We start from the raw sequence: 18,296 nt of genomic DNA on the forward strand, positions 1-18,296 counted from the left end.
TTTAAGCCATTCATACAAGCCTGGCACATAGTTGCTAGGAGTCTAGTGTTCTTCATTGGTCTCCAGATGTTTTTAAACCATTTACAAACTATTCATAGTTGAAAAATGCAAAAGGCTGCATTATTTTCTTTAAAAAAAATATGGGTTTATGCTACCTTATTTGGAAAGTATAAGGCACTGTGTTATTACTAGACTTTAAGCAGAACAAGGCAGGGACCTCCTTCCTTTAGTGTCTCTTACCACATGGTACTTAATCACTTCTGTATATACCCTATATAGTTTTTTGGTTTTTTTAAATAAAGTTTTACTTAAATAAACATACTGAGAAACGGCACTGCCATATTCTGAAGCTTTTTGGGTACCAGCTCCATATATTCTGAATAAAGTTAGAATCCTATCACTGATATTAGGCAATGGGCAACCTTAAACGAAAACTCTGAAATTCTTATGAACTGTTTGTGAGAAAAAGCACAAGATAACAAGCAACTCAACATTATTTGCTGTCAGCTGGTGCTTTTTTTTTCAGCTGATCCGACTGCTGACTGTGTTTTTGCTGCCAATGTTGATGCTTCCAGTACAAAGACACTGTTGCAGAACAGTCATGCTATCTGCCCTTGCACACAGAAAACTGCCTAATTGAAGTCGAAGTTGTGTTTTTGTGATATCTTTTCAAGTAGTCATGTCCCATTCAGCACAGTCTTTTGTCTCTGTCAGGCTGCAAGTCTCGGAGGTTTGCCTGAGCTGTCACACAGAGGCACACTTTACTAACCTGTTCGGTGCTGAGGAGGTAATGCATCTTCCTAGCATGGTATTCCTTTTCTCGCTCTTCATTTTCCATCTTTTTCTTTGCTTGTTCTCTTGATTTAATATCAGCATATTTATCAAGTTCCTTCCTGTATTGGAACACATGATTGTGTTAATACACAAAGGGATGAGTAATACACAAAGGCATGAGAAAAGTAGACTTGTGCCGCTCTTGGCCAAGCTATGGTGGTAAAGCTGGTGTGACACACTTTAAATACAACTGAACCCATATCAAATACATTGTGTTCAATCCATACATTTTCCATGTGTTCCTTTGCACAAAATCCCACAGACCAGAAGAGTAAAAGGGTCTCAGGTCTGTTATTAAATTGAAGCATATAAACCAGTGTAGTTTTTTCATTGGCCAGGAGTCTGTCTTACACCCAGCACTAGAAACATAAACTGAGAAACAGATCAGAACCAGGAAACTGGCTCAGGTTATCTCAATAAGACTCCACGTGCAGGTCCAAAACTAAATACATGATTTGAAATATTTAAGTAAATAATTTTTTTTTTTCCAACAATGTGGTATTATCCATAACATACTTGGGCTCATTTAGAGAAACCAGGGGAAGAAGTACAAGATTGCTATGGGCAGCTTTATAACAGTAACAATCCTGGCCTTCAAAGTTTTCCCCAGCAGCTCCCTATCTTAGATCTTGTTAGGCCATTATTTGTGAGTCAGTGGCATTGCACATGCTCAGTGTGTACTGCGAAAAGTAGGAGTTGTCAGAACCCATCAAGCAGAAAATAAGGTTCTTCTGTCATAGAGGCTAATGTTGAAGGGCTGACTATTACATTTTAATGTAGAATGCACTGGTTTCTGAGCTGCCATGCAGTGTGAATCTTATGGTTCCTTAAGCTCAGGTTAAGGACAGTAGCCCAGAGTATGTGCTGGGAACCAGCAGGAAAAAGATGGGACAATTACTGGAGGTACAGACCTTCACACCTACATGAACTCCAACGCCATGCTAGTTACCCTGGCCTTATGTCTCACCCCTCCCTTTTAGAATGTAAGCTCTTGCGAGCAGGGCCCTCCCCCTAGTGTCTCTGATCCTCATCCAATGTAACTGAAAACCATTTTTGTAAATTGTTTATATGTACATGTTAACTGTTCTGTCTTTTGTACCCCTCTATTCTGTAAAGCGCTGCGTAAACTGATGGCGCTATATAAATAATAATAATAATAATTCCCTGCTAAAGGGCCTTGGGCTGGTACAGAAACCCAATACATTAGCCAATGTGGCTAATTTACTAGAATATATGAATGGCAGCCAATCAAATAAGTGATTTCCCTTTGTAACTTGCAGTATGCTGGATCAAAACTAATTAATAATAGTTACAGGGAACTGCATTGGTATGGTTTTCTTCTATTAAAGTAAATGAACCCCTATGTCACTTTTAATAAAGATGCTTAATGTTGGTTTTTAATCCCATTTGTCCTCCATGTTCCCTACACAAAGGTTATACGTTTAACCAAAACAGACGTACACGGTATGTATAAACCAGATTTGTGAGCTTTTTAACAGAGAAGTTTGTGTTAATTAGAGATGATAGACTTTATAGCAAAGAGATAAATCAAATCAAATAGACTTTGATTAGCAAATCCAACAAAGTAAAAAGAATACTGACTCAAACAAGTATACATTAGCCTCTGTATAAAGCACTGGTAAGTCCTGCCCCTTAGCAATCCCCCTTAGTCTTGGATGCGAATTCCCATGAAATATTTTAGGATTGGCTAAATATTCACCTACATTTCCAAATAGAATGGAACAGTTACATTATGAGAAAAGGCTGTCAAAATGGGTTTGTTTTCTCTATAACAGATCTGAATCCAAGGTGACATGATAACCCTTTGTAAAATATGTTAAAAGGCAATAGAGGCAAATCCTGGGAGACCTCTTTCCTCTCAGAGATCAATAAGGAAGCCATCATACACAGGAGGACATTTATCAAGGAGGTGCAGTTTTGACACTTTGGCACAATGCCCCATGGGGTTCCCTCTCTCTTTTTCCTTTTTTTTTTTTTTTACAAAACAATCTTTATGTATGGCCTGCTGTAAACAAACATTAATCCCTAATAACAGCTAAAAGCAGCCATGTTTGTTGTGCTTAAATTTCAGATGCACTTGCACCCTGGAGTAAATAACTGTCTTGACTAAGATAGAATCAGGGCACAGTAATGAGTGGCACCTAATGGATCAAGAACAAACACTATGGCCAGTAAAGTGCAAACGTAACTCAAGTGTGATCTACCAATGCGCAACTCAAGTGTGATCTACCAATGTGCAACTCAAGTGTGATCCATCAATGTGCAACTGAAGTGTGATCTACCAATGCGCAACTCAAGTGTGATCCATCAATGTGCTATTGAAGTGTGATCTACCAATGTGCAATTCAAGTGTGATCTACCAATGTGCAATTCAAGTGTGATTTACCAATGTGCAACTCAAGTATGATCCATCAATGTGCAATTCAAGTGTGATCTACCAATGTGCAATTCAAGTATGATCTACCAATGTGCAACTCAAGTGTGATCTACCAATGAGCAACTCAAGTGTGATCCATCAATGTGCAATTCAAGTGTGATCTACCAATGTGCAACTCAAGTGTGATCCACCAATGTGCAACTCAAGTGTGATCTACCAATGTGCAATTCAAGTGTGATCCACCAATGTGCAACTCAAGTGTGATCCACCAATGTGCAATTCAAGTGTGATCCACCAATGTGCAACTCAAGTGTGATCTACCAATATGCAATTCAAGTGTGATCTACCAATGTGCAATTCAAGTGTGATCTACCAATGTGCAACTCAAGTGTGATCTACCAATGTGCAACTCAAGTGTGATCCATCAATGTGCAACTCAAGTGTGATCTACCAATGTGCAATTCAAGTGTGATCTACCAATGTGCAACTCAAGTGTGATCTACCAATGTGCAACTCAAGTGTGATCCATCAATATGCAATTCAAGTGTGATCTACCAATGTGCAATTCAAGTGTGATCTACCAATGTGCAACTCAAGTGTGATCTACCAATGTGCAACTCAAGTGTGATCCATCAATGTGCAATTCAAGTGTGATCTACCAATGTGTAACTCAAGTGTGATCTACCAATGTGCAATTCAAGTGTGATCAAAATATTTCAGCCAGCACAACAAGTAAAGTAGCAGGGCTTAGCCCCTGCGTGTTTATTCAAAATGCAACATTTCGGGGGCGTACCCCTTCGTCAGGCATAACTGTCTTGACTATGATAGAATCAGGGCACACTAATGAGTGGCACCTAATGGATCAAGAACAAACACTAAGGCCAGTAAAGTGCAAACGCAATTCAAGTGTGATCCACCAATGTGCAACTCAAGTGTGATCTACCAATGTGCAACTCAAGTGTGATCCATCAATGTGCAATTCAAGTGTGATCTACCAATGTGCAACTCAAGTGTGATCTACCAGGGTGCAATTCAAGTGTGATCTACCAATGTGCAACTCAAGTGTGATCTAGGAATGTGCAACTCAAGTGAGTTGTGGATTGTGCTTTTTTGAGAGCACCTGCATCTATGCTGAATTATGGGAAATAATGCTGCATTGTGTCATTTGTACTTTGCTTTACCCTTATATTTAAAGATGTGGAAGATTTAACCTTAAACCTTTACTCCAAATAAAGGAGCCTGGGGATAATGGCCCACTATGTCTAGGGGAATTTTGCGTTCCCATAGACTTCAATGCATTTCAGCAACATTCTGTAGTTTCACTATCTTTGGTGAAGCAAAACACCACTTCATTCATCACTGCTTACAGCAGTGATCCCCAACCAGTGGCTCAGGAGTAACATGTTGCTCACCAACCCCTTTAAAGTTACTCCCAGTGGCTTCAAAGTAGGAGCCATTTTTACATTTCTGGCTTGGAGACAAGTTTTGGAAGCCCAGAGACACAGTTTTACCCCAAGCAGAGCCTTCTGCAGGCCAGCAGGCCACATGGGGCTACCAAATAGCCAATCACAGCCATTATTTGCCACCCCCAAAGAACTTTTTTCATGCTTGTGTGGCTCCCCAAAATTGTTTATACCTGAATTTGGATTACAAGTAAAAAAGATTGGGGGTCCCTGACTTATAGGTTAATTTTTAAGATCAAATGAATAAAATGATAATGCACAATAATTAGTAAAGGTATTAAGTACCAACAAATGAACTAACAGGCCCCGTTTTCAAGATGTTCCAGCAACTTTTACATAGCAGGGTTTGTTATTTGGAAAATTGCTGTTCGGCTGAGGGTTAACTGGTACCTGAGGAAGGGCAACAAGCTACATACAACCCCTAAAACGATGTGCTTGATGTGTACAAATACATTTGTATCACATGCACAGACAGCATACGGCCTGGTTCTCTTGGAGTTAGTTTGAGGGTTAAACTGAAACTCGGCCAGATCTTAACACCAAGACTTGGACACCCCTACTTTAAAAAACAAAACAAAATAATTTTACTCAACAAGGGAAAAAAGAAAGGAAATCACTGCCAATACACAAACTGCTAAGGGGCAGAATACGCAAAAGAGCTTGGGTCAATTAACATCCCTTAGATTTGTTCCTCAGAAACAGCTAGTCTAATTAACCTTTGCTTGAAAGACTGGAACTTCGCCCATTGATGCGTATAGATTTAATTAAGTGTTAATACCCGATGGCCAGGTCTTTACCATGAGTTACGGACTGCGGGTACAGTAGTTATTTGCCCTAAGCCACAATGAGATTTTGCTGAATTATTTGCCCTTCAGAGAGAAGATTAACAGTTGTATTATGCTTTCCAAAGTGTGTGTTTAATGTTGTAACCTTCTCTAAGCACCTCTTTTGTAATTTACCATTAAGAAGATCTATATCTGAATAGCCTGGAACGAAAACGAATACAGCTTGGAGTCTAATTTCCATGGTACCCTGCGTTTCCACATAAATATTACAATAAAACCTAAAACTTCTTGAGCAACAATCAACCTGTTTTGTGCGCTGATTATCAAAATGATTATACAGGTGTGGGACCTGGTATCCAGAACGCTGGGGACCTGTTTTCCAGATAGGATTGTGTTACCTCCAATAAAGATTAATGAAATCTAAGATTTGGGCGGACTTGTTAGGGTACATGCATGTCCATAGTGAGCGAGAATAAGAATAAGTCTTAGCTATTGCCCAGAGTCTCAGCTTATAAACCTCAGTGCTGATATGTTTTAATCCTGTTTGTATTGTAAACAGGTATGGAATTTATTATCCAGAAACCCATTATCCAGAAAGCTCCGAATTACGAGATGGCCATCTTCCATAGACAACATTTAATCAAATAATGTAATGTAATAATAAAACAGTACCTGTACTTGATCCCAACTAAGATATAATTATCCCTTATTGGGGGATGAACAGCCCTATTGGGTTTATTTAATGGTTAAATTATTCCCTTTTCTCTGTAATAATAAAACAGTACCTGTACTTGATCCCAACTAAGATATAATTACCCCTTATTGGGGGCAGAACAGCCCTATTGGGTTTATTTCATGGTTAAATGATTCCCTTTTCTCTGTAATAATAAAACAGTACCTGTACTTGATCCCAACTAAGATATAATTACCCCTTATTGGGGGCAAAACAATTCTATTGGGTTTATTTAATGGTTAAATGATTCCCTTTTCTCTGTAATAATAAAACAGTACCTGTACTTGATCCCAACTAAGATATAATTACCCCTTATTGGGGCAGAACAGTCCTATTGGGTTTATTTCATGGTTAAATGATTCCCTTTTCTCTGTAATAATAAAACAGTACCTGTACTTGATCCCAACTAAGATATAATTAACCCTTATTGGGGCAGAACAGTCCTATTGGGTTTATTTAATGGTTAAATGATTCCCTTTTCTCTGTAATAATAAAACAGTACCTGTACTTGATCCCAACTAAGATATAATTACCCCTTATTGGGGGCAGAACAGCCCTTTTGGGTTTATTTCATGGTTAAATGATTCCCTTTTCTCTGTAATAATAAAACAGTACCTGTACTTGATCCCAACTAAGATATAATTACCCCTTATTGGGGGCAGAACAGCCCTATTGGGTTTATTTAATGGTTAAATGATTCCCTTTTCTCTGTAATAATAAAACAGTACCTGTACTTGATCCCAACTAAGATATAATTACCCCTTATTGGGGGCAGAACAGCCCTATTGGGTTTATTTAATGGTTAAATGATTCCCTTTTCTCTGTAATAATAAAACAGTACCTGTACTTGATCCCAACTAAGATATAATTACCCCTTATTGGGGGCAGAACAGCCCTATTGGGTTTATTTAATGGTTAAATGATTCCCTTTTCTCTGTAATAATAAAACAGTACCTGTACTTGATCCCAACTAAGATATAATTAATCCTTATTGGGGCAAATTAATGTTTAAATAATTTAAAATATACATTTTACAGAAAGACCCCTTATCCAGAAAACCCCAGGTCCCGAGCATTTTCAATAACAGGTCCCATACCTGTAGTAACAAAAAAAAACTGACCCAGCAATAATTGGCTAAAAATTAAAAATGAAAATGATTGAATCTGAAATAAGAATTCTAAAAAAGGGAACATTTTGTAATAATACATTGTCTTTAACAGGAAAGCACCGGACACAATGGCAAGGCTACCGGGAAACAAGTTTATATATAAACATTATAATAGAAAGGAATTGGGGTAAGAAAGAAGTTAATATATTGATGCTATTGTTCCTTGTCTAACGCACAATACATGTTGAGGAAATGCCGCCCAATCGGCCCCTTTGTGTGTTTCCCACGAGTGCACATTAACTGATAGAATTACAATCCATAAATATCTTGTTAATATGAAAGACGTGCAAATAACCTCTTACTTAGCACTATCCGCTGCCAATGACTATAGATCTTAACTAGCTGTGCATTTTAGATTACGTTGGCAAGCTGGTGCGCCGACCTTTCTGCCCCGCGTCTCCGGGCTATTATTAATCGCCAAGTTACCAGGTAAAGCCAAACAAATTTGTTTCCATTGAAAGGATCTCTATCTGTGTCGGCAAATTTGTGCTGCCCCAAACAAACCTCATTAACGGAGTCCACTTTGTGACAAAGAGCAAAGCACCGGAGAGACTAATGACATCTATTTGTCCTTATAGAGAGGGGTGTCTGGAGGACGGTGTTTTGTAAGCACTTCGGCAAAATTAGCTCAGAGGAAGTAACGGGGCTGAGAAGGGAATACATGCAATGGGACAGCAAAATATTTATATTTAATAGGCTGATGTTCCAAAAGAACTTCAACCTGTCAGCATTTAAAGGCCCAGCAGTTCTAAAAAAGAAGTTGTGCTGAAAGGGCTTCTAGTGTCATTCAAATGTCTCATTTTAATAACCAGAGGGTAGCTGTTTTGCTTTCAATGCCCGGCAACTTTATGTTTCATGAATTGGGCAGGAAATGTTGTACATTATGGGGCCCATTCATTAAACCACAATTTTATAAATTGTATTTTTTCTAACTTATAGAACTTTTCATAAGGTCCACGATAATATCGTTAAAGTTCCACGATTTTCGTGGTTTTCGTTAACTTCCATGAAAAAGTTGTATTTTTTGCAAAGATGGCTTTGCTTCTTTCTTGTCCTGCTTGTTGGCAGTGGCCTTGCAAGAAGTTATCATGGCCCCAGACCTGATAAAGGGCTCCAAAGACCATAATGTTTATTTAAATTTGTCCCCAACCTACGGCTTTGCTTCTTTCTTGTCCTGCTTGTTGGCAGTGGCCTTGCAAGAAGTTATCATGGCCCCAGACCTGATAAAGGGCTCCAAAGACCATAATGTTTATTAAAATTTTTCCCCAACCTACGGCTTTGCTTCTTTCTTGTCCTGCTTGTTGGCAGTGGCCTTGCAAGAAGCTATCATGGTCCCCAGACCTGATAAAGGGCTCCAAAGACCATAATGTTTATTTAAATTTGTCCCCAACCTACGGCTTTGCTTCTTTCTTGTCCTGCTTGTTGGCAGTGGCCTTGCAAGAAGCTATCATGGCCCCAGACCTGATAAAGGGCTACAAAGACCATTGTGCTTGGACATCATATTTATTTAGATTTTCCTCAAACCCTCATACAAAGAATATGTGGCATACTATGTAAGAAAGTTGGATAGATATATTTCACAGTAGCCGACGCATGGTTGCACACACACACACACACACACATGCAATTATGCCATAATTACTACTAAATGAAGCAGTATAGCCGTATTTATATACAAGCCTGACTGTAAGATCAGGGAAGGAGGCTGTTTTTATTTACAGACTCAGCCGCTCTTGCCGTGTCCTTGACAGCAAAACCAGGGACACTATTCTGTGACAAAGTGGTCTTCATACTGGAGTTCATAAATTTCCCTCAGCTTTGGATGAGTTCAAAGAATTACCATGTAAGAAACCCCTTACAGAGGGAATTTATCTGATTATAGCAGTAATAATTACCCAGCTGTTTATTGCAGATAGAGAAATAATTCATGTAGGCAATAGGCCGTGGTGGCAATGACACCCTGCATTTAGTAAATATGCAAACTGTTCAGTTCTAATTAAGCCAGCACGAGGATGCCCTTATTTAATGTACAAACTAAAAGTGCCTTCCTGACAAGTGATGAATTGTTACATTGCACAAACTCTTGCCACAGAATTATTGGCATGAACTTGGGTCTTAACTTCATTAAGAGATCTTATGGGATAGTTAAATGAGGATGGACAGCATAACAAGGCCTATCTGACAGCCAATAATATGTTAGAGTTTAATGCAAATGCACCAGATTTAACTTACGCTGTTGTTGCTGGCATAAGCCTTTGCTCAGGAATATGCAAACTCAGCACAGGAAAGTCATAGCTTAATAATGCTGACCTTAAATATCACAAGATTTACAAAAGACACCCTTGTTTCAGGAAACAGTACATGTTTGTTTATCAGCCTCGTCTCCCCAGAGGGCAGTTTCAGTATGGCTTAATATCTCATGGTTGCACCCCCGCAGTGTCTGTTTAAGGAGACATATTGGATAAATGGAATAAACCCCTAATCCTGTAGGCAGTTATGAATAATACACGGTGCTGGGTAAACATTAATCCTATCTGTAAAAATGGCCCCTTTATTGGAGCTCCCTATAGATCCTATCAGGTCTCAGTCCTTGTTTCAAATGAAGAGTGGGCGTGTCCTAATGGTCCCTTCCAGAAGCACAGTAGGAGGGGGAGAGCCAATCACAGCCCTGCACTCACACAAGCACAGACAGGCTTCAGGTCCCTATCAGGTCAGACTAGCTGCTGATTGGTTCCTATCCTACAGTGGAGTGTGCTGAGTGCCGGCAGCTCCCCTGCACATCCAGAGAATTGAGCCAGCAGGAAGTGGAACAGATGGGCGGGACTAGTGGGCTTTTGGTGTAATTTCTCATTTAATCAGTCCAAAACACAACTTTAAGCACAATCCTTCTATCCCTTATCCGGAAACTCGTTATCCAGAAAGCTCCAAATTACGGGAAGACTGTCTCCCATAGACTCCATTTCAATCAAATAATTCAGAATTTTAAAACTGATTACCTTTTTCTCTGTAATAATAAAACAGAACCTTGTAATCGATCCCAACTAAGATATACTTACCCCTTATTGGGGCAGAACAGCCCTATTGGGTTTATTTAATGGTTAAATGATTCCCTTTTCTCTGTAATAATAAAACAGTACCTGTACTTGATCCCAACTAAGATATAATTACCCCTTATTGGGGCAGAACAGCCCTATTGGGTTTATTTAATGGTTAAATGATTCCCTTTTCTCTGTAATAATAAAACAGTACCTGTACTTGATCCCAACTAAGATATAAATAATCCTTATTGGAGGCAAAACAATCCTGTTGGGTTTAATTAATGTTTTATTGATTTTTTAGTAGACTTAAGGTATGGAGATCCAAATTACGGAAAGACCACTTATCCGGAATACCCTTGGTCCTGAGCATTCTGGATAACGGGTTCTATACCTGTATAACTCACTGGTAAATTCTTAATTTTTATATGATATGTCTCCTTTAATGTAATAAACTGGACATGTGATAAGTAGGTAAAAATGATGAGGTTAAGAAAAAGACATGTCCATCAAGTACAAACTTTTTGAGAAAACCTGCCAAACTGCTACGTTGTAGTTGATTCAGTAGAAGGAAAAAGAAAACCCCATGTGAAGCTTCCCCCTCAGAGAGGGAGGATATTTCTTCCTGACTACAAGATGCAAATTGGACCAGTCCCAACCCTTCCTTATGTATCTGCCAGTGCAACAACTTGTAGGGAGAAAAAAATTGTCCCCAACACAACTTTCTTAACAACAGCCCCTTTTGTGCTCTAAAATGGAACCTGCTTTCTTCTAATCTAAAGCTATACCATTGTGTCTTCTGGACGGACCTACTGGTGAATAAAGCATCAGAGATATTATATGGTCCCATTATATATTTATACATATGTTATCATAGCCTCCCTTAAAGTAAAACTATACCCCCCCCAAACAATGTAGGTCTCTATAAAACTATATTGCATAAACAGCTCATATATAAAACCCTGCTACATCTAAAAAATAAATTTTCATAAAAATATACTTTTTTATAGTATGTGCCATTGGGTAATCCTAAATAGAAAACTGCCATTTTAAAGGCTGCCCCCTGGTACCATACAATCCCCAGTGCACACAAGCAAACCAAGGGCACACATACGTTAGGTCATATGAGCCAATTAAAAAGCAAAGTTCTGCCTTTTACTTCCACACTACTTCCTGCATTATTTCCTGTCAGGTGATGTCCACAAAGCCCATCACAAAATGGTGGCTCAAGGGAAAGGATGTAAAAGGGCAATATTTGCCATTTAATATATTCCAGTTTGGCAAGATTCTTTAAAAGGTCACTTAATACCTGGTTGAGTATTCATTCTGGGGGTATAGTTTTCCTTTTAGCACCTCTACTCCATTGCGACCAATACCAACTTGGTCAGCCTTTCCTCATAACTAAGACTTTCCATTGCCTTTATCTTAATGTTAAAACTATCTCTTCGCTTGAGACCAAAACTGCATGGCAAAACACGTGTAAATATGGCCATGGCTGTAGCCCTGTTATAGTTCCAAGAATGCCCACAGCAGTAAAAACTGAGACACACATATTTTCATCCATCATTTAAGCTGCCTTCTTCTCCTAGAAAAAAACGCTTTAGGACCCCTTATGCTTTAGGATCATTAACGGAATCTCTGCTTTAAATGGAAATTACACATTTGATGAATTAATATACTATGGGGCCCATTTACTTACTCACGAACGGGCCGAATGCGTCCGATTGCGTTTTTTTCGTAATGATCGGTATTTTGCCATTTTTTCGGAAAATTATCGCGACTTTTTCGTTACCAATACGATTTTTGCGGAAAAACGCGAGTTTTTCGTAGCCATTCCAAAAGTTGCGATTTTTTCGTAGCGTTAAAACTTGCGCAAAAAGTTGCGATTTTTTCGTAGTGTTAAAACTTGCGCAAAACGTTGCGCCTTTTAAGTTTTAACGCTACGAAAAAAGCGCAACTTTTCGCGCAAGTTTTAACGCTACGAAAAAAACGCAACTTTCGGAATGGCTACGAAAAACTCGCGTTTTTTCGCGCAAATCGTATTGGTAACGAAAAAGTCGCGATAATTTCCGAAAAAGTCGTAAAGGCGCCGAAAAAATCGCAAAAAATACGAAAAAGTCGAAAAATGTTCGTTTTCCAATCGGAATTTTTCCAATTCGGTCGGAATTCGTGTCTTAGTAAATCAGCCCCTTAGTGATGTCATTTGAGTCACATGACTCACTGAAACTTGGTATTAAAATAAATGATGTATCCTTTAGTCTTAAATATATGGATACTGGAATTCAGCTTGGAGTTCCATGAGCTGTATAAAAGTAATCAGCCTGTGGCCTTGTGCCTTTTTATGGTCATGAAACTCCTCAGTGACTTCTAATATCCTTATATTATACAGTAGGGGGTGTAATAAGGCATAAATATAAGACACTTTTTCTAACACTCCGTCTATAGAACATGATTCAATCATTTGATTATTTTGATTATTATTATATTAGTGATGTGGGGCTTCTCAAAAAGCCAGTATGCACCTGACCCAAGCCCTCTCCCAACCTGCACCCAACTCCACCCAGCAAGTCATCGTTATTTTACATTATCCTGCCCTTTAGCAAGCCATGTGGCAAAAAATGTACCATAGTGTGGTGGTGCAATAAAGTTTAAAGGACATTAACAAAGAAGGGTTTTGTGCCTGGCATGTGTGGGCAATCATTAGCACATCATGTTCTAGCATTCAGCTCTTTTATTATGAATTGTACCTACCTGACAATATTATTTTTGATGGCCACACCTTCTAGGTACCTCTTCAAGGCATAGTAATTATGTACATACTTCCGGACAAAGTAGCCTCTCCACCTCTTCTGGATCTTAAAAACAAAAGAAGAATCACTAGTTTGTGGAACATTAATATCTTTCCATATAAGTATTTCTCAAACCCAACTCCTGGTCCTGCTCAATATCAGAACATGAGTATCACGCACCTTTCCTGCAGCTACACTGCAAGAACATGGAAACATCACACAGCTTCTAATCTAACTGAAATAGTTGATCAAGAAAACCCCCCAAAGGCCAAATTGAACTGTTTTTGCTCACTTCATCTAGACACATTGGCATTCTAGAATTAACAAAAGGAAATAATCGGCAGAAACATAAACGTCCATCTCTCCTGATTATTTCAGATTTGTATTTAATTTTTATTTCTATGTCCCTTTGATTTGCAACACTGGAGAAACTACATAAGATACAGTCTTTCTTTGCTGTTCCAGGTAGATTCTATATCTTGATCTGGGGTTTCTGTGAGACCATTTTAAATCAAAGTGCGTTCTTGACTTGAATCTCTAAGTTCTTGTTTCACCAGGAATGTGGCCAGAATATGTCAAAAACAGCTGGACAGGTGGAATCTGAAAATATTTGAATCCTTCAGTGTATTTAACAAAGACAGTTCAATCATTATGTTAAAAGGCAGATATAAGGAAGATCATTCTTTTATTATTAACTATTTATTAAAATTCTAGTTTCCCCCGCCCCTTTTTTTTTTTTTTTTTTACAATTCAGGAAAATCACAGCAAAATAAGACAATCTGAAATGTATTTGGATTAGACTAATCCTGTTTATTAAAATCTAAAAAATTTGAATGAAAAACTCTGCCACCCAAAACCTGCCAAGATTCCATAAAAGTCAATAGAAAGTGACTCTTTAGCATTCAGGTTCCTTTTTTACCTAGTTTATTAAAGAGAATAAACCCCAAGTAGTTTAAGGAGAAGAAAAGTCACTTTGGTATTTTACTGCCAATAGAACCCCCACATGCGGTTCTGCTGAGTTGGATGCAGTTAGACACAACTATGGTAGGAACGTCCTACAGTTTCTGGTGCTCTAATAATACACGGCGACCAATGAAACGTCTGCTTTTATTTTCCAAAGAGCAGTTCCCAGACCATTCAGGTTTTTTCTCAAAAAAAATATTCCTAAATGGAATTCTAAATGCACATAGTTACATAAGCTGAAAGTTAGCTTTTTTTTTTTACTTTGCTTTTAAAATTGATTTATTTTCAATAATATCAAAAACAGCATCGATTTGCTACCTGCGTATCATGGCAATAGGAAAGGCAGACCAACCACACCCACTGATTCAGAGACGTAGCGGTAAATGAAAGATTTGTCCTGTTTAGTACAGGATTCCTTGCTCTGTATCAAGTAGACATTTTCAGTTTATTATCTATGAAATCCCAAGGTCCCTTTCCTCTGAACAGCTATTTATTTCAATCCAATTTAGGTAATATTCTGCTTAGGACTTTTTCTACCCAAGTGCATCACAGCCCATTTATCCACAGTGAAACTCATCTGCGCCCTAGTCGCTCAATTTTCCAGTCCGTCCATGTCCTCCTGTAATCAGTTTACATCCTCCCCTGTATTTACCCTGACACATAATTTACTATCATCTATAAAAATTGAAACATTACTCACAATCCCCTCTTCAATGTCATTTATATAATACATGTTAAACAATAAGGGCATCAAAATAACCCCCAGCGGGATATGATTAGATTCTCATGCATGTAAGCAAGGCTTTCCTTTCATTAGCAATGAGAGATTATGTGCCGTTGTCCGTTGGTATCTCTCCCCAAAAAGGATGGGCAACGGTAAATTGGTTCCATCGGTGCCTTACAGGGAGGTACTAAAGAAACATAGAATAAATGATCTAACCCTCATTGTGAGCCAAATCTATCAACAATGCAATTTATGACATTTTATTAGTCCCCATCCACATTATTGCATTATGACATCAATATTAATGAAGCAAACTAATTCATTAAAAGGTCACATTATCGGCATATACATGGAGTTGCACCCAGGCTGGAATTCAACCAGAGCGTCAGCACCCGTTACTGTTGTGTTGCTAAATGAAATTTACAATATAATACCCTGCAGTATGGGGCCAATTCACTAAGGGGCACATTTACTAACCCACGAACGGGCCGAATGCGTCCGAATGCGTTTTTTTCGTAATGATCGGTATTTTGCGATATTTCGCAAAATTTTTGCGACTTTTTCGTAGCCATTCCGAATGTTTCGCAAAATGTCGCGACTTTTTCGTAGCGTTACGACTTGCGCGAATTGTCGCAACTTTTTCGCGCCCAGTTCGAAAGTTTCGGATTCATTCAAGCTTCAGTATGGTGACTTTTCTTGGGCCAGGTTGGAGCTGCAGAGTGCCATTGAGTCCTATGCGAGGCGTCAATACGAAAAAATCGCGACTTTTCGCGCAAGTCGTAATGGTTACGAAAAAGTCGCGACATTCTGAAAAATCGTAACGGCGACGAAAAAAATCGCAAAATTTTTGTTTTCGAAACGGAATTTTTCGGATTCGGATTCGTGGGTTAGTAAATTTGCCCCTAAAGGTTGATAACGCTTATCGCATGCTTTTTTGCGTTAAAAAGCATGTGATAATTAAGTCCCGATTCATCAAAGTCATTTTGCATGCGTTCAGACGCATATCGCATGCGTAAAAAATCGCAATGTGTTATTTACCCATATCGCATTGAGTTAATTAGCGAATAGAAATAATACTAATGCGTGATTCACAAACACATATGAAGCGTTAAACGTGCTAAATATCGCATTAGTCTGTGGGAATATTAACACCTACTTGGGGCGGTGCTTAAAGAAAATTGTAGTTCATGAGTTTTTGGCAACACAATATGGACTTTGCAGTGGGATTTATTCAAGTCTGTGTTGGCCCCAGAGTGATGCAGCCGCCAGTTTGCAGGGAAATGGGCATTTTCAGAACAGTAGTTTTCCGAAAGTAAAGGTTACGTGCGCTAATATAGCACGCGACGAAAGATATCGCATGCAGTGGGAAATAACGCAAGAAAAACGCTCATCGCCAGTTAAATAACGCAAACAACATCACTTCTTAATTATGACAAGTGTCCTTTTAGTGAATCGAGCGTTAAGTCGCAAAAAATAAGAAGCGATAAAATTTTTAACGCATGCTATAAATAGCGCTCGTTTTATCGATCTTTTGTGAATCCGCCCCTATGAGCCTTATAGTTGCTTCTGAAAATATGCTATTAATTATGGATCTTCAACCCATTGCTGTTCATCTGTATCTGAGCAATAACTAAGTTTGTAGTTGTGTCAAAACAGAGATACAAGGCATGTAATAGGCCAAAAGTCCAACATACTGTGGGGCCAAATTACTATAAAATATAAAAATAATGCCAGCCGACAGCTGCCTAGTGGATCTTTTTTTCATTTGGATATATGCAACACAACCAGAATCTGTGGGTCACCTTGTAAAAATATTGTGAAGATACTTGGGAAGGCTTATTTATCAGTTTTTGAATTTGTGAATTTTAGAATAAACTCGAAATTTTACAAAACACAAATCTTTGCTTCTTTATTATTTGAATAGAAGAAAATCAAGTCAAGTTAAATTGTGAAAAAAAACCTCATAGAATTTGTATTCTTTCCATGGGTCAGAATGGGTCAACAAACTCTCCAAAATGTTTGAAAACCTGAATAAAAAAAAAAAGCTTACATTTTGCCAAGGACTAGTGATGAGTGAATCTGTCCCATTTTGCTTCACCAAAAAATTTGCAAAGCAACAGGAAAATTTGCGAAACGGCGAAAAATCTGTGAAATGCATTTGTCTCGCAAGTCTTTTTTGTTGTTGTGCGAGTCTTTTTTTGCTCTTGCCGCGCCCATTTTGACGCGACCGTGCCTTTTTTGATGTGACTGCGCCCAATTTGACGTGACCGTGCCTATTTTGCCGTGCCTACAACATTTTTTTTTTGTGAATTTTCCCTGGAGTTTTGCGAAACAATTCACCAATGGCGAAATGCGTAAATTCACTGCAAATCCATGCCTGCCGAAAAAATTCGCTCATCGATACCTAGGACAACTCTCATTGACTTTTTCATAAACTCCTAAACTTTTAAATCAAGTTTTTCAGATTGTGTACATGGTTTTAGCTAGGGATGCACCAAACCCACTTTTTTGGGTTCGGCCAAACCCCTGAACCCACCTTGAGGGATTCGTCCGAATCCTGAACCGAATCCTAATTAACATATGTTAATTAGGATTGGAAGTGGTAAAAATCGCCGTGCCTGCGAAATTCCCCCCCTCACCATTAACCCTTTCTAAATGCTAATTATCATATGCTAATTTATTCTAATTAGGACTCAGATACGATTAGTCTGAAACCGAATCCTTACATTACATTTATTTATAAAGCGCCAACATATCCCGCAGCGCTGTACAATAAGTGGGTTTCATACACTGGACATACAGAGTAACATATAAAGCAATCAGTGATCGATACAAGAGGTGAAGAGGGCACTGCCCAAAAGAGCTTACAATCCTTCCAAAAAAGCCTGGATTCAGCACGAATCCAGAATTGGGTGCATCCCTAGTTTTAGCACAAAAAATATTCCAATCACGACAAAAAAAAATCATATTGAGTGTTGATAAATTACCCTCTAGGCAGATAAAACAGAATTAAAATTTAATTTAATAAAACTTGAAATCGGGAAAATCACGAACGTGCAATTATATATGAAAAAACTGAAAACTAGTGATGAGCGAATCTGTTCACAAAATGTGTTTGTTGCGTTGCGTCTTTTTTTTGCTGCAACTTTTTTTTCCTAATTTTTGGAAATTTTTCTCCAAACTTGCCCGTATGGCACATCATTTACCTCAGTGCCAGATATTTCAGTATGAATGAGCCACATCATTAATATAAAGCACTTCCATGACTATTGCAACTACAGTATGCTGCTTTTTTTAATGCCATAAAACTGAAAAAATTGCAGCTTCTGTGTTTTCCCAATTTGCGTAGTTGCAAGTTCTTGATTCAGTTGGAAAATATCAGCAGCTGAGGGTGATCAGATCAT

At 38.4% G+C, this 18,296-nt stretch overlaps 1 protein-coding gene across 2 annotated transcripts in view; it reads right to left on the bottom strand.

The window, feature by feature from the left end:
- Positions 1 to 18,296, bottom strand: part of spata17 (spermatogenesis associated 17) — a 117,898-nt gene that overhangs the window by 62,320 nt on the left and 37,282 nt on the right. For both annotated transcript variants that reach the window (XM_031901878.1, XM_031901879.1), the window contains 2 exons: positions 13,168 to 13,271; positions 770 to 893 (listed from right to left, as the gene is read on the bottom strand). In XM_031901878.1, coding sequence (XP_031757738.1) covers positions 770 to 893; positions 13,168 to 13,271 — 228 coding nt within the window. The remainder of the gene's footprint in view (positions 1 to 769; positions 894 to 13,167; positions 13,272 to 18,296) is intronic.

The sequence above is a fragment of the Xenopus tropicalis genome, chromosome 5 (genome assembly GCF_000004195.4).
Source record: "Xenopus tropicalis strain Nigerian chromosome 5, UCB_Xtro_10.0, whole genome shotgun sequence".
NCBI classification, from domain to species: domain Eukaryota; kingdom Metazoa; phylum Chordata; class Amphibia; order Anura; family Pipidae; genus Xenopus; species Xenopus tropicalis.